The sequence below is a fragment of the Zootoca vivipara genome, chromosome 9 (assembly GCF_963506605.1).
Source record: "Zootoca vivipara chromosome 9, rZooViv1.1, whole genome shotgun sequence".
Classification (NCBI taxonomy): domain Eukaryota; kingdom Metazoa; phylum Chordata; class Lepidosauria; order Squamata; family Lacertidae; genus Zootoca; species Zootoca vivipara.
In genome coordinates this window covers 37,131,027-37,154,323 of record NC_083284.1, presented here as the reverse complement: position 1 = coordinate 37,154,323, position 23,297 = coordinate 37,131,027, and the positions used below count along the sequence as shown (strand labels likewise).

Below are 23,297 nucleotides of genomic sequence, written 5' to 3'. Positions count from 1 at the left end.
TTAGTTTACCAGCTGAATAATTCTGGTTTGGTTTGATACACTGAACATAAGCCAGCTATTGCTTCTCGGTAAGGGCAGATATAAGTTCAAATAATGAAACACTCCTTTGAGTGTGAAATCCTGAAGGCTGCTTCTCACATTACATTGCTTTGGGTTTTGCTTTTGTATTTTGAAACCAAGTCATATTTTATATTTGAATTTCCAATTTTAAACTGTTCAATGTGACATTATAGCAGAGGGTCACTCCTAATCTGGGTACCTGTTTGTTTAACCTGAAATACCCCCCCCCCCAAAAAAATGTTTCACCTTACAGACATTGCATTTGCATGTCAGCTTACATTATAGTGGTAGCTTGACATTTCATGTCTTAAACAGCCAAGGACTAGCCAGGCCGCACAACGGGGTGAAGTAGCCAGCGTCAGCTTCCTGTTTTCTCTGCAGTCATAGTTTGGGGGGGAAATTGAATGTCATGAATGTGTGGAATGGCAAGTGTTTGGAAGAATGATTGCCCAGACCCTGTGTTTCAATATTTCTTTGGTGGTTGTTCTTGGTTTCCCCCTCCCCCCTGGCAGGTGCCCATTCTGCATTTACTCCACCAACCGCCCCGCAGCGATGGAATGCCATTTGAAGACCCACTACAAAATGGAATACAAGTGCCGGATCTGCCAGGCAGTGAAAGCCAATCAGCTGGAGCTGGAAATGCACATCCGGGAGCATCGCCTTGGCAACCATTACAAGTGTGACCAGTGTGGCTACCTTTCCAAGACGGCCAACAAGCTGATAGAGCATGTGCGCGTACACACTGGGGAGCGCCCTTTCCACTGTGACCAGTGCAGCTACAGCTGCAAACGCAAAGACAATCTCAACCTGCACAAGAAGCTCAAGCACGCTCCCCGCCAGACTTTCAGCTGCGAAGAGTGCCTCTTCAAGACCACCCACCCTTTTGTCTTCAGCCGCCATGTGAAGAAGCACCAAAACGGGGACTGCTCCGAAGAGGAGAAGAAGGGCCAAGGGGCAACCTCCAAGGAAGCCGGCCCTTTCCTAGCTGCCAACAGCCCCCGGAGCCTCTTGTCGCCTCTCTCGGTGATGTCTGCCTCCCAGGCACTGCAGACAGTGGCCATGTCAGCTGCTCACGGCGGCGGGGCAGAGCCAAACCTGGCACTTAAGGCCTTGGCCATCAACGGCACTTCCCTGTGCTTTGACAAGTACCGGAACTCTGAGTTTGCCCACCTCATTCCCTTAACCATGTTTTTCCCCAAGAACCACTTTGAGATCACATTCCATGCGCCCAGGCCACAGACTGTACGGCCGGACGACACTTCGCCGAAGCACTCCTTCCTTGCCTACCTTGGACTAACAGAAAGGGCAGATACTGTCTGAGGGCAGCCATGTACTGTACCAAAAAAATAATACTCTCCGCCACCCCACCCCCACCCCCCAACAGACACCCAACAGGTATATGCATTGCTGCAAACCATACACCCAAGAGGTATGGCTGGCTGAACATTTGTACTATAGATCATTAGTAGTAAGGTATAGGAAAAAAATGGCTCTGTGTGTCTCCTTAAATGCATTGACATGAAGGCTGCTTTATTAAAACTCTTCAGAGAAGTGACCTCCCGCATACCTTCAGAGGCATGTTCCCAGTACTCTTATCTAAGAAACTATTTTGTCTTGTTTAAGCTGAACAAGAGCGTCCTTAAAGGCAATCAGCACTTGCTTAAGGTTACATATTGATGCATTTTCCTTTTGAGATGGTGAGTGTGAGCGTGTCTGAAGGGAGAGTCAGTGTGCCATGACATTGCTTTTGCACATCCTTTTGTACTGGCTTATTTAATATGAACACATGAAGCTGCCTTATATACTGAGTCGGATCAGTGCTCCACCTAGCCCAGTAGCGTCCACTCTGACAGGCAGCCGTTCTCCGGGGTCTCAGTCAGGGGTCCTTCCCAGCCCACCTGTTCTCTGGGATTATTTAACTGGAGATGCTGAAGATTGAACCTGGGACATTTATACATGCAACGCATGTGCTCTGCCACTGAGCTGCAGCCCCCTCCTCTTGTGATGATTATTGCAGCTCTCCAGTCTCACCGCCTTGCCTGCCTAGCTTTATTTTACAGTTACTGGAATGCGGATACAGCAATGCTAGGTTCGAGAAGAACTGGCATGCCAGTCAGCACTACTTGGGATTTGCTTAGTATACTATAGTGCTTGCTTTGGCCTCAGATCTGAGAGTTCAAGGATGAACTAGAGGAGCAGGAATTGCTTCTAGCTCTGCAAGGTTAAGGCTGTTTGACATGTTACATTTCCCCCAGCTGGCAGTAATAATATCTGTGTAGGCAAATGCATGGGCACTGTAGTGTTGGACATGTAATATGGTTTTACTCGGTGTACATGGACTGGGTAGACACTGTGCATACAGGCTGCCTCTTCCCTGCCCCCCCCCCCCCAAGCACTCCTACCACCCTTGAAATGTTACAGTGAACATGCATATTCCACAACAGAGATGAGGTTTTTTTTCCTTCCTAGAGATAATGTATGAAGTGGCCCTGAACACACGAGTGAACAGACACTTGGTGCAGATCAGGGAGGTGGAATCTGCAACCCTCCATCTGTTGTTAGACTTGTCTCCTATTGGCCTCCAGCACATAGCTGTCAAGTTCTCCCCTTTTTAAAGGGAAATTTCCTTATACTGAATAGGCTTCCTCGCGAGAAAAGGGAAAACTTGATAGTTATGCTCCAGCAAACATGGCCAGGGATGATGGGAGTTGTAGTCCAGCAACCTCTGGAGAGCCCAAGGTTCCCATTCCTGGTGCAGACAGACCTGTAAACAGCAAGTGCAATTCATACACGCACAAGGTCAGATTCTTCTGTAACTCAGGGCCACTTCTTACAATAAGTTTTGTATTTGAGTACAGCTATCCAAGTATCAGTTTTAAATGGGCCACATGTATTGCATTTAAATCACTGCTTTTCTTTGTAAAATAACTGGAGTCAGGAATCTGATCATTTCCCCATCATGTTTGTGTCTCGTTCGCTGAGAAGAGATGTGATTTAAACACACGTGCACCATTCAAAACTGATGCAAGGTCAATACAAAAAAAGTATCTCATACCAAGAAGCCCTCTTGATCATAGATCAAACATACACATTCTCAGTATGTATTAATGCAGTGATTACCTTGGTTTGCAAAGACAAGAGTGTACATTCTACAGAGATTAAATCCAGGAATAGGGATTTTTAAAAGGAAGGGTTTGCTATATTCTGGGTATAAATGCTCAGACTAAATAAAGGCAGGTTTTGCACAGTGCTTGAGTCTTGCACTAGTATGTTTCTCACTTGCAAAAAAAGGTAAGAAAAAAGTGTAGAAGATTTAAAGAAAATCTTTTGTCGACTGAAGAATTATCAGATTGTATATTTGAAAAGTTAATGGCGGAGTCTTATCAACATAAGAATGGTGCTTTTTAATCATATTATTCTGTTCTATATCCCCAACTGTTCAGCTATATTTTCAGATTTTGTGTCCCTATAAACATTACCCTTCATGTTATTTGTATTCCTTTGTATTATTTTGTTAATGCCTACTTAAGTATACTCTTCTAGGAAGCTAACTTTATATTTTCTTAAAGCTCTTACTTTGTGGTCATTAAAATGACATAAATATTGCACTTTATTGCAGTAAGAAGCAAATGTTGCATTCCTAATACAAAATCGAAGTCAATTGTTAACTTTTCCCAAGATTTAACTTTTCTCTCGCCCATGCACTGACATTTATTACGTATCATTATCACAGTTTCCTCCACTGAACATGTACGTGACAATAAGTCCAGATCTCTCTACATGCTCAAAGACCAGAAACTGTATACATTGGATGACAAAGAGGAAAGGAACCTAAATATTAGCAAGCTATAATACTAATGTAAAGTAACTACAATCAAAATAATGAGAGTCTGCACATGAGTTTAAACAGCAAGTGGCCTCCCCTAATTCAGCTACTATGGTAAAGTAAGTCATTATACTGTATTAGTTGTTCCTGACACATGTTGAGCCCTGTTTATTGCACTTAACTCTGCTAAAACTACTCTTTGTCAAAAACAAAAACAAAGGATGAATCCCAAACAAATGTTTTCAAATAAGGTCAGTGTCAGTACAGTGTCATGAATTGTGGCATTCCATCCTAAGATGATGTGGTGACTTTTGGTAGTCGCTGTTATGCTGTCACTTGATAGGTGGTACAAGGTACACCAGCACCATGCAAATCTTAGAAATCAGGTTGGCGCACGCACGCACACACACACACACACACACACACAAATGGTTTGATTTCCCATCATTCTGAGCAATTTTTTGTAGGTTTGGAGACTACCCATTTCTGATGTAACCATTTATTTAACTGCAGTCCTGCCACTGGATTGAATGGGCTCCATTATTTCCTCTGCTAGGAATTTTAAGAGAAGTTGTGATGCTGAAGCAGGACTTACTTGCTAGTCAATAATTTGTAATTAAGAATGGGGTAAATGAATAAGCAGTTGCTGCAGTTAACTAACTAAATATACCCAATACAGTTCTGGTCAGATTTGTCCAAACTGTCAAGTAGTGAGCCTTTTTTTAAAAGGCGGGGTAATTGGGAGAGAGACCAAGCAGTTTGTCAGCTGGAACACAAGAATAGGAATGTTAAAGGAATATTTTCTGTAATCCAAATGGTGCAATATAACATAGGAACTTCAATGAATGAAAGTATTACAATGCTCTAAGCAACTGAATGCCTTGGGTTTAACCATTTCCTTTTTGTATTTGTCTGTCATAGTGATGCTTAATGTAATTGGGCAGCTTTATTTAGCACTTTGAAACACTGAATTATTTCTGGAAAGTTAGTTATACATGATTTCCAAATAAGAGAGAGAGAGAGATGCATCAGGAAGTGTTTTTATTTTTTTAAGGAAAAAAAATACAGTATTTATCAAAGCCCTTGCATATACAATAATTGGTTTGCTGTTTGAAGCTAAAGAAAGGAATGCTCCCTACAGATATCCTTTGCTTGTTAAAAGACTTCACATTTCTACCAACATGCTCACTTTGTATCTGCTTTTCTCACTATGCATTCTTTAAGATAGGCTGGTTTCTTGTTTTCCATCTAGTAATTTGCTTACATTCTCAGCACTTTTCTCGCTTCCCCTCTCCGACCTTTCTAACTTGCTGTATCATATTCAAATATCACAGTCAAGGTTTGTGTACATTAATGGAAATTTGTATTGTATAAAGCTTTTTGCATTATAAGGCTGTACAGGGTCATTTTGACAGTAACTGGTATATTTCTTTGCATCTTACGTTGCATTGCCAATTTCTAGTGTATCCAGTTTGGAAGTATATATACTCTAATTAAAAAACAAAGTTGGCTATACTGTGGCATCATGTGTGCCTCTCTTTTCCATTGTTTCATTATTGGGTGTGCAGAGAATAAGGAATTTAGAAGGGAGACCTAAAACAAAACGTTGCAGTATGGAGTGATTACTTTGCAGGACTCTGCTATTTTGTTCTCATCCCCGGGTTTCCATTTTCCCTCCTCCCAACTGTCAAGACAACATTCTGTGGCCCAGAGCATGCCGAGTCCTCATTGGGCAGTTTTTCTGTCCCACCCACACTTTCAAGCAAAACTTCCCCCCCTAAAGATTAATTGTACTTCTGAAAACCTTGGAGTTTGCCCAAACCAGGTGATGCTTCTCTTTTGGGTATGGGTGGTGCTGTTTTGGATCCACAAGCAGTAGCACTTCAAGTCCAAATGTTGAAAACAGAGCAGATGCTGTTAAATGCTGGTGGGGAAAGTTGGTAATGCCTGTCTAGCTAGAAAAATTAGGGAAACTGAAATAAAAAGTTAGCATAATACTACAGTACTTTGGCAGAGCTGTTCTGATAAATTCCTATTTATGTTTCCAGGGTTACTTGGTGCTTCAGTTTAAATTGAGACACGGTGAGTGTGTTGCTACGGTAGGAATATATCATGCAACAGGCTCCAGGGACAGTGTTGTCTTTTTACACCTTTTCTATGTGTAATTTAGACTGCTGGTTTATTATCTATAAAGCCCTGTAGAATTTATGTCAATGCTTGAATTACAAGTTAAAATACATTCATATAGGCATATAACTGAGGCCACAAAAGTTCCTAGCCTGCAAAAAAATTTGGTAGCTTGTGGGCTGACTCCCTCCCACAACAACAGCCCATTTGGTTTCTATACTGGGTGTGGAGGAGTGATGGGGTCCTCCATTAAATCTCTGCATGTTCACTAAATGTGCAGTTCCTTGTCACAAATGGCTACTGGGAGGGGGATTAACTATAGGGCTGAACATGGTTTACATTACAGTAAAGCAGTGAAATATGCTTCCTTTATGTTTCAGAAATAATTCCTGGAAACATCTTTTATTAATATTTAAAGGTAGTAGCTACTACTGCATCATTCTCCTTAAAAAGAAAAGCTACCAAAGATTATTTTTCTGCTCTAAATAATAATAGCTTGGAGGAAGGCAGTCTGAAGGTGTTCCTCCTAAACCCTTTTTTCCTCCTCAAAGGTTTTGAACAGGGTTGAGGAACCTGTGATTCTCGAGAGCATGTTGTGCTACCCATCAGCCCCAGCCAACATGGCCACTGGGCAGGAATCATTTGATTCATATCCAGCAGCACCTGCAGGGCCACATGTTCCCCATCCCTGGTTTAGAACATCTGGTTCTGGAACCAAAAAATACATATGATCTCTTGCCTTTGGCTGATTGAACAATCTTTGGCCTCTTAAATGTGTTTGTTGTTTATCCCCCAGAGAGTGGGTGAGGGTGCTTTCACTCGATGTGTATGGCCTGATCTGTTTTCCCACAACAGCAACACTCCCTACCAACTCCTTTTCAGAAAGCTGTCATCAGTGCATGCACAAAAGGCTGCCTGAACTGTACACACATCCGCTTAACTTCAGCTTGCATTTTCACATAGGATGGAGGCCGGGTTTTTTGGGGGTGGAGAAACGCATCAAAGGGGAGCATTTCTCAAGAAACTACAGGACACAGATGGATTGTGGCTAACATCAAACACTAGCAGTGGAAGCACATTGGAAGCAGAGTAGATAGTAATGTGCAAATACAGTGGTACCTCGGTTTATGAACACAATTGGTTCCGGAAGTCTGTTCATAAACTGAAGCGTTCATAAACTGAAGTGAACTTTCCCATTGAAAGTAATGGAAAGTGGATTAATCTGTTCCAGACGGTCCACGGAGTACTTAAACTGAAGCGTTCATAAACTGAAGCGAACTTTCCCATTGAAAGTAATGGAAAGTGGATTAATCCATTCCAGACGGGTCCGCGGAGTACTCAACCTGAAGCGTACTTAACCCTAAGCATGGGTGTAATTGGTTCCGGAAGTCTGTTCATAAACTGAAGCGTTCATAAACTGAAGCGAACTTTCCCATTGAAAGTAATGGAAAGTGAATTAATCCGTTCCAGATGGGTCCGCGGCGTTCATAAACCGAGGTGTTCATAAACCGAGGTTCCACTGTACCCTCAAAAACACTGAAAGAGCTTCTTGTATGGACAAGTATTTTATCAACAAGGTTAAACCAGAATGAATTCACAATTCCAGCCCTGTCCCCCAGTATCAATGCATTTTCTAGACATGCAGTAAAGCTTCTCCACCTGCAAGGGCTATTCCCATTCATTTCATGTAATTGGTATGAGCATTTCTTCGTGGATGTGACTGTGCTCCCCTCCTGCTATGAAATTAACAAAACCCATGCACAGAAGAAATCAGTGTGTGCATCAGAGCACCCACAAATCTCTGGAGCAAATTTAAAAAATGCAAATTCTTTACTGTCTCTTGAAATCTGCTGGTACTACCAGTATCTGCTGGTACTATTATTGTAAGATTTATTTTCTCTGGACTAAACACCCCCCCCCTCTCCCAGGTACCATATATGCTCTTTTTGCATGAATACTGCAAAACATTTTATGGGGTTTCTTCCATGTTTGGACCTTGCTTCTCCAGGAGTTGGTAACTGATTCAAAGAAACATGCATCTGGCTCCAGTTTAGGCAGGGCCATATCTGCACAGTCAGTTGAGGTCAGGAGGATGTTGAGGCACCTTTTCCATGATTTGCAACCCCTGAAACAAAAGAGATGGAAAATGCCGTTCAGCGTACAGGTTTGCTTGTAAATGAATATCCACGGATGTTCAGCAGAACTCCAAACAGGAGTCTTCAAACTTGCTCGGTTTTTAATTGGGTGTCTTTTCTCCTGCCACTAAGGCCCTGTTGTTCAGTCATAGAATCATAGAACTGTAGAGTTGGAAGGGACCACAAGGGTCATGTAATCCAAGTCCATGCAATGCAGGAATCTTTCACCCAACATGGGGCTCGAACCCATGACTCCGGGATTAAGAGTCTCATGCTCCACCCACTGAGCTATCCACAGGGTTTTAGGATATGTTCTATTCCATTAAGATTGCATGGAAGAAGAGAGAGTAGACCATGACCCCTGATCCCAGCCCCTGCCAACCCCTTTCCCAAAACCTCTCACACATTGGAGAGATGTATTAAATGGAGAATGATGCTAATTGTGCAAAGGCTGGAACTCATGAAGGCGCATGATCCCCTTATCAGCCCTTGTCAATGGTGAATTCCATTACTGCCATCACGGTAGGGTTTCTCTTGAAGAGTTTATTATTATATTTTTATTATTTTACTTACTTTATTTATTTATTTAACTACACTCAGAAGCTGCACTTGGTATACTTAAGTAAAGCTTCAACTGGCTTTGATGGTGATTAGGATCCAGCAAAGCAGGGATGGCGAACCTTAGCCAGCCTCCATCTATCTACCAGTAAGTGGCTGTCAGCTGCCTCCTCCTTAGTCTGCCCCATGTAGGACTCAGCAGGGAGGAGGATGGGAACAAAACTAGATTTGAACTGACTTTGCCTGTATAACTCCCTCTTGGCCTCGCTGATGTGGTCCAAAGGAAAGCAGAGCACTACATTTGGCACCAGCTTGGCTGCAGGAGTTGCCTGAAGGAGGCATGCAAGGCGAGGGACTCCACTGGATACAATCCATAGCTTGCAAAGACCTTTACTTACCATTGAATCAGAACTCCCAGTAACAGGCCACCCAGTCAGAATATCCTGACTTGCAGCTGATGATGTCCCCATCTTTATTTCACTTTGGTTCTCTATAATTAACAGGGGGGAAATTAAAAGTAAAAGCAAAAGCTGGAAATTTTGCCATGGGAAAATGAAAAAACACACACAACTTCCACCAATTAAAGGAATCTGGAGTGCTCACCCTTTACCCTGGGGTATTTCATCGCCTGCTGAATTTGATACAGTGGTACTGCTGGTGATGGAATGATGACTGCATTATGATTCATCTGTTTTTTCAAAGGAATTGAACATAAGGTGATGAGATTGTAAAGTTGCATCAATTATAAAGAACACGCCTACCTATACAGCTGGGCGCCCTTCTTTGCCATTACTGTTTTGTTTGCCATGAATTGTATCATGGACACTGGTGAGCTAGCAACATTCAGAGCCATTGGATAAATTCCAGGTGTTAAATTTCTAGAACGAGAAGCACCAGCACTTGGCTGGAAGTCACCACTTCTGACCTATCAGCTCTCCCAGTGGATGCTTGAGGTGGAGTGACAGGATGCACTTACGGGAAGCACACTCTGTGCATGCTGAAGGCCACTCTCCTTGGCTACGCTCTGCATCCTGGAACTTAGCTCCGCCTCAGCAGAAGCCCCGCAAACCTCACTTTCTAAAATGAACCACAATCCCATTAGTTGAAGTTGAAATATTACGAGTACTGAACACAAACACATCCCATTGTTTCCATGCTCTGCTTCCTCCTCTCACATGGAGAAAACAATAATTATTCTCCTGGCAGAAACACCCTCTCTGTTGTCAGAGCTTAATTTGAGAGATGGCTCACTAGAACTTGGTCCTAATATCAGCATGTTATGCCAGGATGCACATATACCTTCAGGGTATTTGTGATACAATTGCCATCCATGTGGAAGGTGGTTTGCAGGGTCACCAAAGGGCAGGTCGCTGCCCTGGGGAGCTTGCAATCATACCAAACAGAGGTGAGGAGCCTTTGGCCTGTTGGTTATTGTTGAATTGCAACTCCCATCACCCATCAAAGATTGCCAATAGCCAGGGATGATGGGAGTTGTAGGCAGCAACATTTGAGAGGCGGGCAGGCTGCCCACACCTGCTCTAGAACATGGAAGGAGATATGCTCATGCATTTGCAGTGATGTGCCCAGCCAGGGCCGTCTTAAACGCCCCTGCCGCTGTGGTGCGCCGGATCTCTCCGGCGCCCTCCCGCCCCGTTTCCCAGCGCGGCGGGCGGGTGGGCGCAGCGGCGGGCGGGCAGGCACAGTGCGATCTCTCTGGCACCCTCCCGCCCGGTTTCCCAGCGCGGTGGGCGGGTGGGCGCAGCGCGCAGCGTGGCTCCCACAGGCGCAGCTGCGCGGCGGACTGGCGGATCGGCCGGCCAGCGGGCGGGCGCAGCTCGCGGCGCCTTTCTGGCGGGCCGGCGCCATGGTGCCCTGCGCCACCGGGGGTCTACCTAGAGCCGGGCCTGTGCCCAGCTTAAGGCACATTTTCCAGCCTCTTATTTCTGGGCACTGCTTCTTAATAGTGTGTGCATGCAAATACAAGCCTTTTTTAAAATTAAAAAAAATCAGGAAAATGGGTCTTTTTCTTTGCTCTATAGTAGTGCTAGGCCCAATCCTGCAACAGCAGAGTCTTCCCTGTAGGATGCAACAGAAGCATTGCAGCAAGAGAGAAAGGCTGCTTGCTTCTGTGAAGTGCTTGTGAGAGCGCACGTGCATGCAAAGGAGAGGTGTATGCAGTCTAAGTGCTGGAAATGAGGTGTGCCCTTTTGACCAAAGGATTTTTATTTTTAAATATAAATACCGGTATATATATTAGTAAACAAGAAGGCAATCCTCGAAATGGCAGGGCATCACTGTAGGGGTTGTTAAAATGAAATATAACTACTAAAAAATGAAAGGGTTGCAAAAAACATTTATAGATTAAAATGGGTAAGTAGCACAGTGACCTTTATCAAACAAACAAAGTGGGAGGGGAAGGAACTGTGTGTTGTTATTAATGATGTCACAAGCACAATCCAGTAAATCACGGATGGGGAAACTGTAGCCTCACCCCACCAGCTATTATTGGACTCCAACTCCCATCAGCCGCAACCAGCATGGCCAATGGGCAGGAATGTTGGGAGTTGTAGTCCGGCAACATTTGGAGTGCCACAGGTTCCCTACCTCTGAAGTAGCCACTCAAACACTTCTACACCTACGTTTAACTACTGCTAGTGGGAGGAGGGTTAAAAGCTGGTTTGCCACTAAGAGAAAAGCAAGGGAAGAATAACATTTTCTACATTTCAAAAAATGCATCATGTGTACAAGCAATTTGGACCATCCTGCAGGTGCCTGCAGATTTACACCAGCCTTTGCCAACTCCAGCTGGTTTTGGACTACAACTCCCATCAGCCCCAAGCAGCATGTGTCAGCTGAGGCTGATGGGAGTTGTAGTCCAAAAAGCGGGAAGGCCCTGTTTTGGCAACAGCTGCTTTACATTGCCAAGTCAGTGCTCAACCACTTAAGCCATACATTGCTAGGTCACTTTCACAACTACAGCCGAAGGAGTAGCATCTGTGAGCACATCCCCTTATAAACCTGGCACCCAAAGATCCAAGGCTTGGCCATGAAATAAGTCAAAATCTCACATAAACTGGTACACACACTCTCTTCATCACTCAATATGCCAAATCTCACACCACTTTATTTTGTGGCCACACGAGAATAAAAAGCCAACCACATTTCAAGGGAATCCTGCTGGAGCCAATAGGATTATTCTGTGATACATGGCTGGAAGACTGCAGACTCATTATTCTGCATTTTTGCTCGTCTCATCTATGCAATTTTCACTAGCTTCCCTGCTTCAGAATGCTCAAGTGTAGACAATCAGAGGCAAAGGGAGAAGAAAGAATTGCTATATTCGCCTTGCATGTCATGCCTTCCAACATGACAAGTCTTCATTGGGCAGTGGATGCACTTGTAAGGTTCAGGATGAAATTACACAACATAGGTGTAAATGTGTGCAGTGAAACAGCTTCCTCTTCTACCCCAGGGGTTGGGTGGGGGAGCTCCACGGAAATGTCTATTTGGGGGGAGAAGCTGTGGCAGGAGGAGGTACTCAATCTGTCTAACACCCAGTGCTTTTTCTTCTAGAAAAACAGGTGCCGGTACTCACCATGAAGTTATTACAGTAAGTGCCACACTTTTTAACAACAACAAAAAGAGATGCAGGTAACTGCATACCCTTGAGTACCCTGGGGGGGGGGGGGAAGCACTGCTAGCACCCATCACATTCCTTGCAACCCCCAGGGAATTCCAGCCTATTGCTGAAAGAAAAAAACCCAACCACCCATATCTGGAACTCCTAATATCTGCTTTTCTCAAGAAGTGGCTTCATGCTGTGTGTATGTGTGCTCGTGTTCACATCCATTTGCACATAATGAGTAGTTGGTCCTCAAGCGACACATACACAAAGACACAAATATCTAGTGCTTTACTCACTTTTTGAGAATGCTGCTGAAATTTCTTCCTATTACTTGCAGACTTTAAGAAACTTGGTTGACAGCCTAGAGGGGACAAACAGGAAAAAGATTTTTCCCTCCACGAGGAATTTCCCTGAGTCCAATTTTTTTTACAAACAGCAAGGCATAACACAACTGCTTTTCATTCTTCATAAGTGAAACATGCATGGAGTTAGATCAGATGCAAGCCTAACCTGAATGGAAAAATAATCTCAGTTATTGAACATTCTCAATTCTCTTCTCTAGATACCTGCTTTTGTCTACCTTGTGTAGGGTGGACACTTATGCATTGCAAAAAAAGAAGAAAAGGAAAAAAAAGAAAATACAGCACCAAGGGAAAAGAAGGAAGTGGATAGGTATTTGCATATGTTAATATATATGTACATGTATGAATAATTGCTATAATCTAAACAGAAATAGACCAAGATACAGAAGATATAGACAGTCACATACATTACTATCAGGTGAGCATGAAAAAATGCACATCTGATTTTTCATAAGTCCTCTTTGTGGCAGAAATTAGGGGCAGGCAAGTCAGGTGAGCACCTGGAATGTCAAGATTGGTGATGCACTGAACATAGAGGACAGTGGGCTCTGGGGGTGCCTGTCTTGGGCTGTCTATTCTGATATCCCCTCAGCAAGCTGTAGCAAAAGTTAGTGCAGTTTGCTGTCCCTTGTGAAGCTGGCAGTTGACTTGTGCAGCCACTGCTGCGTTAAAATTCTCTTCCTCTCACATGCAGGAAAATTTACAACATCAGTCAGTGCGCATTCAAGAAACACCATTGGTCAGAATGATTACAATCAAATCTTTGCATATTATGTTCATTGTCTTATGCAACAGAGATCAATGTGTGGAAACTCCGCATCATGTAACAAGAAGTTGAACAAATGGGGGAAACAAAATATAAAAAATCCTTCCAGTAGCACTTTAGAGACCAACTAAATTTGTCATTGGTATGAGCTTCCGTGTGCATGCACACTTCTTCAGAAGTTTATCATCCAGCCTCCAAAATCGCCAAATAATCTATCCCTCCTAATTTGGCACTTGCCTTATTATCACTAGGTAAAGGTAAAGGTAAAGGGACCCCTGACCATTAGGTCCAGTCGTGACCGACTCTGGGGTTGCGCGCTCATCTCGCATTATTGGCCGAGGGAGCCGGCGTATAGCCTCCAGGTCATGTGGCCAGCATGACAAAGCTGCTTCTGGCAAACCAGAGCAGCACATGGAAACGCCGTTTACCTTCCCGCTGTAACAGTTCCTATTTATCTACTTGCATTTTGACGTGCTTTCGAACTGCTAGGTTGGCAGGAGCTGGGACCAAGCAACGGGAGCTCACCCCGTCACAGGGATTCGAACCGCCGACCTTCTGATCAGCAAGCCCTAGGCTCAGTGGTTTAACCACAGCGCCACCTGGGTCCCACTAGGTAAAGGTAAAGGGTAAAGGGACCCCTGACCATTAGGTCCAGTCGTGACCGACTCTGGGGTTGCGCGCTCATCTCACATTATTGCCCGAGGGACCCGGCGTATAGCTTCCAGGTCATGTGGCCAGCATGACAAAGCCGCTTCTGGCAAACCAGAGCAGCACATGGAAACGCCGTTTACCTTCCCGCTGTAGCGGTTCCTATTTATCTACTTGCATTTTGACGTGCTTTCGAACTGCTAGGTTGGCAGGAGCTGGGACCAAGCAACGGGAGCTCACCCCGTCACAGGGATTCGAACCGCCGACCTTCTGATCAGCAAGCCCTAGGCTCAGTGGTTTAACCACAGCGCCACCTGGGTCCCGGGTCCCACTAGATCTGACCCCAAACTCCACCCTTAACTCTAAAGAATTAATTTCCTTCCTATTCACAGCAGCTAGACTAGTTATTGCCCAACAATGGAAGGGAACCTCTAATATACCAATAGAGGCTTGGGTTAATAACATCTGGAGTATTGCTCTATCAGAATGCCTCACAGACCATTGGCGAAAAATCAAAGGCATCTCCGAAAAAGATACCTTTGATACAATCTGCTTTTCCTTTTTCTCTTTTATTGAAGAAGAACAGGATATTTTAATGCCATCATCATCAGGTGTCTGTGGAGGGGATATATTAATTGAAAATGTTGTACTGTAACTTTTGAATAAATGTGTGTGTGTTTCTTAATAAAAAGACACCGAAGAGGAATGGGAGGCCACCAAAGACCTCCGTTTGTCTAGCAAGTGAGAGAGTCACCTCTAAAGGCATTCTTGCATGCATCTATGTGGCACAGTCAATAAAGTGTTGGGTGTGCATCCGAGAGCTTCCAATCTCTGTTTAAGCATGAATTTCAATGGGCAGCCTTGGATAAGAAACATTTCCTCAGTCTAATGTCCCTCACAAGGCTGTTGTGATGCGAGAGTGAAAACCTATGTGCCGCACATAAATGCGACGGGGACAGATAGCTCTGTGAACAGAGCTTTTCAAGTTACTCAGCTGAATTAGATTCTGGCTGGTTTTGGAATGAGCGTTGCTCTATGACACCATCTAGAGGTTGCCTGCCAGCACAGCACAGCACACACCACAGCTGCTGCCAGCTCTATACACTGCTATCCAACATATTTATATCTCCCTTCATATTTCTCTTATGTGTCCAGCTAAAGACTACTCTTGCCCAGAAAGTTTCTTCTTGGTTTTCCCGGCTGCATCGTGAATTGATGTTTTAAAGCCCGATTACAAAAACCCCTCATTTGCTACAGAATCATAGCTGCCAAGTTCTCCCTTTTTAAAGGGAAATTTCCTTATGCTGAATAGGCTTCCTCGCGAGAAAAGGGAAAACTTGGCAGCTATGTACAGAATCATAGGAGTCACGCCTCTTTCTTTTTACCCTTGTCGGTTGTCACACCATGTTTAGGATTGCCGTAGTTTCCAGAAAGATGATGAAGCCGGTTTATCAAAAACACTCTGGAAAAAAACACAAAAAGGAGATATGAACTCATGTAGAAATTACTGGAAGGAAAAGTAAGAAGTGAACTCTACATAAGGGTCAGGCATTTGAGTACGATGTTTTTTTATTAATTTTATCTAATTTATATTGTGTCCTTCCCCCTGAAGAAGCCCAGGGAGTCAATAACGAAACCATTCTAAAAAATGTTCTCTCAAGCAGAGATCTCAGAGTTGCCATGACCAGTGCCCTTCAAACCTTAAATGCATGGGTAAACCAGAATGTTTTTAAATTCCTCCTGAAAGTCAGTGATGAGGGAGACGGACATATTTCACCAGGGATGGGAATCCACAAGCAGCCACCAAAAAGGCTTTGTCACACATCAACCAGACAGCACCCAATGGACATACAGTCAAGAAAGCCTCACCTGCTGATTGTAGGTTCTGAGATAGCTGGTTTGGGGGGGAGAGGCAGACTTTTATGTACTGGGGTTCCAATAAGCTATTAAGCGCTTTATATACCAGTACTGGGACACAGGTGGCGCTGTGGGTTAAACCACAGAGCCTAGGGCTTGCTGATCAGAAGGTTGGCGGTTCGAATCCCCGCGACGGGGTGAGTGCCCATTGCTCGGTCCCAGCTCCTGCCAACCTAGCAGTTTGAAAGCACATCAAAGTGCAAGTAGATAAATAGGTACCGCTCCGGCGGGAAGGTAAATGGTGTTTCCGTGTGCTGCTCTGGTTCGCCAGAAGCGGCTTTGTCATGCTGGCCACATGACCTGGAAGCTGTACGCCACCTCCCTCGGCCAATAATGAGAGATGAGCGCCGCAACCCCAGAGTCGGTCACGACTGGACCTAATGGTCAGGGGTCCCTTTACCCTTTACCTTTATACTAGTACTAGCACTATAAATTAGGCCCAGAAGCTCACTGGCAGGGCCAAAGCAAGGTATTTTGCTGCCTGAGGTAAAGTTGGAAATGACCCCAACAAATCAAGGTGTCTATAGTACCAAACACCAGCTAGGTTATTTTGGTACCTGAGGCAGAAAATCTCACCATGTAACTCACCACACCCTGGAAGTAAATATATAATAATAGTAAATTAAATACCTTTACATTTAGCTGCTTTTTCATGACACCCACGATCTGTTGCCTCTCTGTGCCTAGTTATATGGCAGTTATATGGCAGTTACAGTTCACATTGGAAGGAGAACCTAAGCAAGTCACACTTTCTGAAACCCTACAAACTCTGAAACACTTCTGTTGATGTTGCAATGCCATTCTACATGCAATCAATGTGTACACATATGCTCATACACAATGTGCACACAAATGCATTTATTACTGGAAATAGCATACAAAAATACATTTGATGAAGCAAAACTGTGTATATGAAGCAAAATTGCATACAAAATTGTGGTATTGGGAAGTATTGGCACTGAATGATAGGCCTACAAATTGTCATGGGGATTTTTAAAATTTGCAGACTGATGAGAAAATGTGGAGAAATGAGTTTAAGATTGGAAGAACAAGAAACCAAAATTGTCAGATTCACCCACTTACAGGCTGAAGGACAGATATAGGACACCACAGGATAACAGAAGCATTCACATCCTACTTTCTCTGAAAGAGTATTTCTTAACTTGTGAACAGGCAAGAGAACAGAACACTCCAGAACAGAGCAACGGCTCTGTTTGAATGACAGAAGAATCACAGTGGAGGCTAAGCTGGAAGAAGGAAAATCCAGACTGACATCTGAAGGGCTTGAAAATACAGTACATAAAATCGCTAACCCTGAAGACATGATGGATTGGATAATGTGCAGTCTGGATGCTTGCCAGATCAATATTTAAAATGCAAGAAACGCTGTGAAGAGCTACAGCAACAGAAAAGGCATTACCATCAATTCAGAAGTAGTTTCACTCCCTCGCCTTTCCCACAAATTATGCCCAGCCAAGGAACATAATTTGCTGCTTGGAGTTCCCCCTGACCTGTGGAATGGTAGTATAATATCTGTTTGTCTGGCTATGAGTAATATTAATGGAGGGCTTCTAGAGGGTGGGCAAGGAGGGCAAGGTATATATGGAGTTCACCGCAGCTTGAGATACTTTTAACTAGTGCAGTAGGCTACAAAGGGCAGGGCATCACTGCTGCTCCATTGCAGCAGTAACATCCATTCCTATTTATCTTACAAGCTTATAGAGGCAGCGGTGAATTCTGCACACACACACACTCCCTCTGGTCACACCCTTCCAATAAAAAGGGGTTTTTGAGGGGGTGGGTGGAAGGATCAGTATGACCACAATGCTGTGCCATCTCCCTGGAGAGGTCTGTGAAACTATAGCGTTCCAAAATTAAGGAAACTTAACTATGTACAACAGGAGTGTTTTATAGAGGCAGACCCTTTTCAGAGGTCCAAAAAGGCCAGGGCCACTTCTGAAGCCCCTGCACCCATAATAAAGGTTGAAAAAAATGATAAACACAGAGAAACAAAATAATGCACCCCAAAACAAGAGTGGTTTGTTTCTATAATCGGGTTGGATTAGATTATGCTTGGGGTCCCTTTCTACTCTACAATTCTATTATTAGACTGTCTCGCCGAGTGGTGCATGCGCCATTTAACACCGGGTCCTGAAAAACCTACATTGGCTCCCGGTACGTCTCCGAGCACAATTCAAAGTGTTGGTGCTGGCCTTTAAAGCCCTAAACGGCCTTGGCTCAGAATACCTGAAGGAGCATCTCCACCCCCATCATTCAGCCCAAACACTGAGGTCCAGCACCAAGGGACTTCTGGCGGTTCCCTCACTGCGAGATGTGAGGTTTCAGGGAAGCAGGCAGAGGGCCTTCTCGGTAGTGGCACCCGCCCTGTGGAACACCCTCCCATCAGATGTCAAGGAAATAAACAACTATACTGTATGGCTTTTAGAAGACATCTGAAGGCAGAAGACATCTGTATCGAAGAATTTTTAATGTCTAATGTTCTACATTTTTTTAATGTGCTATAAGCCGCCCAGAGTGGCTGGGGAAACCCCAGATGGGTGGGGCATAAATGGGTGGGGCATAAATATTATTACTATTATTGTTGTTGTTGTTGTTGTTGTTGTTGTTGTTGTTATTATTATTATTATTATTATTATTTCTGTGATCTGACTGGAGGTTCTACATCCCTGCTTTCAAAACATAGATCACCATTCTAAGAATTTCTAACGAAGAGAAGGATATCTAAATAAAACAAATGACTCTACACTGAAACAGTGGAAATTTACAGAAAGGGCAAATACCAAGTGACCAGCCCTCAGGCAGGTGCAGGGCTGTTATGGAGAAGGTTCCTCATAGGAGCTGCCTCTCCTACACGACTCTCTTATACAGTATGAGCATTTCCAGAGCAATATTGAATCCAGGCAGCTGCAATGCCACACTCATAACATACGAATCAGGCCTGTTTTCTCCCTGGTGCTATTTCAGGATCTGCTAATGGTCTGTATAGGACAGAAGTTTAGCTTACAGGAACTATGATGCTATAAGCTGCCACAACTGAGACCCCAAGCTCATCTGTGTGTCTGTTTAAACCCTGTTTTCGCTGATGGGCACAACTCCTATTTTCTGATCTGTCATATAGCAAATATGAGCAGCTGTTTTTCATTATAAGATGAAATTTGGCATAAACAATGAGATCATTTTCTCCTTACTGACAGCATGTACATAAAAATTTACACACACACACACACACACACACACACACGGAAATAACTCTTTTCTTACTAACAAGAAATCGTATCAAAGCACGACTTTTAAGCTGACCACCCAGGATCTTCCAAGATTTGAGGACTGCTTCACTGCTTGTTTAAATATATTCCACAACTGCTAGCTTTGTTATTATAAGCATAAGATGCACTGCAAGTTTTTCTACCATCTATCATTAACTATAAATGATGCACACAATTTTCTCAAGGCCTTCTCATTATACAGTGGGTGCCATTCCATTAACCATCTCTTCCCGCATTACTACTTGCACACAATTACTATAGACACAGGACCATAAGAAGCAAGTGGGAACCCTTTCAAATACTTACAGATTTTTGCAATGCGCATGAATGCACATAATTCAAATTTGCAGAAAAAGCTCTTGCTGTTGGATGGCATTTTTTTTACCACCCTTGTTTGGTGCTTTCTGCAGAGTATGAAACTGGTTAGGCTTGATGGTCAGTCTTGGATAATAGAATGAAGGACCACTAGCTAGTATGAGCACACTCAGGATGTACATGCATGCTCTCTTGGTACTTAGTCAACAGAAGAGAATCAACAAATTAGAAGCTGGGGACAACCACAAAAGGAAATGACTACTGGTATGAATAGGAGAGATTAAAGTTGCTTCTCAGGTACAGATTCAAATGTTTGTGGGTCTAATTCAAATGGGGAAAAGGTGGATTAACAGCCAAATAATGCTCAAATGGGGACAGGCCCGTTGTTATTTACCAAACCTGCTAATGTTCAGGATCTGGGATGAAAGCTTTTAAGTTACACATAATTCTTCAGTGCAAGATGAAAGCTGGACAAAACAAAAATAGGATTTTATTTTTTTTAAAAAAACTGCCACAGATCTCAGTACTATCCCACTGAATCTCGGAGCCTCGAATACAATCACTAGGTTGAAGAAAAACTATATTCTAGTGATATATGACAAACACAAACATTTTCAACAAATTACCAAGACACGTAAAATGCTGCCTCAAGCATCCATTTGAACATCAGCAAAAATTGACTCACTAACACCTAACAATATAACACCGACTCAAACTTTCACCTGATATTCTTAAGCCTCGAATGACAAATGAGACCTTGTTAGCTGTATAATGTTAATCCATATTTATCTCATTGACGTTAAATCATTTTGTGAGGTAATGTGCTTTGTATCTCAGCAAACCAACCAGCTGTTTTTCAGGACATGTATCTAAGAGTTCCATGTTTGCTTTCAGACAGCACTAATTGTATCCAGAGCTGTATAACAAGGAGCACAAATTCAGGACAACCAACCAACCAAACAAGTCAAAGGGAGGGATATCAAAGCCCAAGGTTAGTTGCTCATCCTTTCCACACCCTTCTAGATTTAGCTACCTGCCTGATGGGAGCATTTTTGCTTTCTTTACACACACACACAAAAAGCAGTTAGGCCCAACTGTTAGGGTGTCAAAGGCCAGTTTCATAACAGCCAGTTATCTGCTGTTTTGTGCAAGAAATCTTTGGCTTGAAGTTTTACGGACGGTCTCTTTTACCAGTGCCGGTCCAAGACTTTTTGCAGCCTGAGTACCAACCCTTTAAAAGGGAACAAGTCCCATTCAACTTGGCAGGATTTACTTGTGAGTAGACATGCAGAAGATGGCACTGTCAAGATGACGATTCTTGCCTTCATCTTCTCCCCCCCCACCCTTTCTTCATGGGCCAGCTTTGACCTTCCAGTAAGAAAATGCTTACTCTGTTGGATGAGGCTTGTGGATCCTGGTAGGAGAGGAGGGGGTGACGTGGCAATAGGCAGAGCCATCCAGCTTTTTATTTCCATAAGCCCCGGAATAGGTGGTGGAGCAGCTGGCGTCTTCTTGCATGTGCTGTTCCCAGGCTCGGCCCGCATGGCGTTTGATCTCTTCTAAAGCTTCAGAAGAAAGAGGGCTGAAGGGCAGCGTCAGCCCGGGAGCCAAGAACATATACTTGGCCATGTGGAGGCCTCCTTCAAAGCTGAACTGCAGTTTTACATAACTTTTAAGCAATTCTTTCTCCCTGCTGTTGTCAGTAACTTCGCTTGCTTGTGTGGCCTGGCCAACTTAGAGGAAGTGGAGGGGGGGCGGGGAGAAAGGCCTTGCTCTTGTTCATAAACGTTGCTAAGCAACAGGTCCTGGAATCAGAAGCATTGTATACATCAGATTTTTTTTTAAAAAAAAAAGGCAGAGGGGAAAAGAGTTTCGAAGAATAACCAATATTCAGCACAGGCTTAAGACAGCGTGTTGACCTGCTCACAAGGAAATGTGAATAGGATTGTGCTCTAAAGCCCACCACATTCAATGGCACTGTGGGTTTCTTTGGCACCGACACCCAGTTTTACCACCTCCTCAGATATAGTGTCTTCCACTCCCAGCAGGTAGTTACGTAATTTGAAATTGCCACTGCTCCTAGCTCCCTACTCACTATCACCAGTTTGGATTGGGCTCCCCACTTTAGCCCCTAAGGCAGAAGTGGAGGAATGTCTTGTCTTATGGGTTGGTTTGGGCCCACATCCTTCCATCCTGTCCCCCGTCCCTTCTCACACAGCAACTAAGCACAGGGGCAACATTTCCCATTGGATAGCTGGCATAGCTCAGTTGATGGGAGCATGAGACTCTTAAGCTCAGGGTTGTGGGTTCGAGTTCCATGCTGCACAAAAGATTCCAGGGGGCTGGACTAGATGACCCTTGGTGTACCTTCCAGCTCTAGGATTATATGATAAGAGTAAGAGCTTCCAATTTGCTGGAGGTTTGTTTTCCCTAGCAGCTGTGGAAAAATATGATGAATGAATACTCCCTTTTGCTGCGTGGGACGTTGGGGAGTTGGAGGGAGTATGTGTGAGAGAATGGGGGGGGAGTATGTGTGAAAGATAAAAAGTGTTGGAGGTGATGATTTTGACACCATCACCATCCCTAGTCTTCCTTCCCTCCACCAAATAGCGGCTTCTCAGACACTGGATTAAAGACAGCACACAACTTTGGTTTTACTAAACCATCCTTTTCCATCCAGTCCCAAAAGGAAAGGGGAAAAAATGGGTTGCTTTTCAACAGATATTATCTGGTTACATTTTCACAAAAGTGTTCTACTGTACCACTACTGTAAAAAAATAAAAATAAATGAACTAAACATTTAATAATATGGTTGGTTTTGGGGTGTGTGTGTGTGTGAATGGCCTTGTTTACTTTAGTACAGTATGGAAAACAAGAGTACAAAATGAAAATAAACACGCACAGCAAGATGGGAGGTGAAAGAACAAGAGCAAAGGATTAGAAAGGAAGAGAGTGTATGTGGCAGCACTACAGAAATAAGGAAGCAATACGCAGGAGGGCTAGACGTATTAAAGGCTACCCCAGCTTGTGTTACAGGAAGTAATGGATTTAGAAAGGTCCAGTGTAGATTAGATATAGCCGGGAGTGGAGGGAGAGGAACTTCCTTATAAGAGCAACACTGACAATATAACAGCCAAACAATGGATTGTTCAAGCTCCTGAACTTGAAGGAGAAAAATGAGCTTTTTATGTATGCAGTGCAGTAGCTAGCAGTTAACTATCAGGAAAACCATGTGCTTTAGAGCTTTTTCTTTTATCCCAGTTGAAGCTCATCACTAGCTTTGAGGTTCTTCTAGATGGTCTTTGTACCAAGTCTCCTTTTTTATAATTAATCTGAGGCACTGAAGCCTTGGTCCTTGGCACTAAAATACATCAGCAGGAACAACAGTAATACTAACCTGGAGAATTAGGGTCAGCATGCATACAGCATAAGCAGACTGATCTTATGCATGCTTACTCTGCAGGAGCAACCTTTACTATCAATGAGGCATATTCTCAAATATACAGTGGAACCTCGGTTTACGAACACAATTGGTTCCAGAAGTCTGTTCATAAACCGAAGTGTTCGTAAACCGAAGTGAACTTTCCCATTGAAAGTAATGGGAAGTTGATTAATCCGTTCTAGACGAGGAAAAACACCCCCTAGAACGGATTAACCGCTTTGCTCCGATG

General features: G+C 43.7%; 2 protein-coding genes across 4 annotated transcripts in view; one reads left to right on the top strand and one right to left on the bottom strand.

Annotated features, from left to right (window-relative positions):
• Positions 1-4,925, top strand: part of ZNF827 (zinc finger protein 827) — a 113,757-nt gene extending 108,832 nt beyond the window's left edge. For all 3 annotated transcript variants that reach the window (XM_060278635.1, XM_060278636.1, XM_035111673.2), the window contains one exon: positions 573-4,925. In XM_060278635.1, coding sequence (XP_060134618.1) covers positions 573-1,380 — 808 coding nt within the window. In that variant the 3' untranslated portion in view covers positions 1,381-4,925. The remainder of the gene's footprint in view (positions 1-572) is intronic.
• Positions 4,913-21,440, bottom strand: C9H4orf51 (chromosome 9 C4orf51 homolog). The gene is made up of 6 exons (XM_035111641.2): positions 21,017-21,440; positions 15,493-15,569; positions 12,628-12,692; positions 9,310-9,394; positions 9,105-9,196; positions 4,913-8,138 (listed from the first exon to the last, which is right to left on the bottom strand). Exons 1-6 carry the CDS (start codon positions 21,253-21,255, stop codon positions 8,088-8,090), a joined length of 609 nt encoding a protein of 202 aa, XP_034967532.1. The 5' UTR covers positions 21,256-21,440; the 3' UTR covers positions 4,913-8,087.
• Between the last annotated feature and the right edge of the window lie 1,857 nt (positions 21,441-23,297).

Coding starts and splice junctions, on each gene's coding strand:
- C9H4orf51 (XM_035111641.2), bottom strand. CDS start 21,255: ATGGCCAAGTATATGTTCTTGGCTCCCGGGCTGACGCTGCCCTTCAGC. Junction 9,395..12,627: donor TTCAGCAGCATTCTCAAAAA/GTGAGTAAAGCA, acceptor TTGAAAAAACAG/ATGAATCATAATGCAGTCAT. Junction 8,139..9,104: donor CTGGGAGTTCTGATTCAATG/GTAAGTAAAGGT, acceptor CTTTTGTTTCAG/GGGTTGCAAATCATGGAAAA.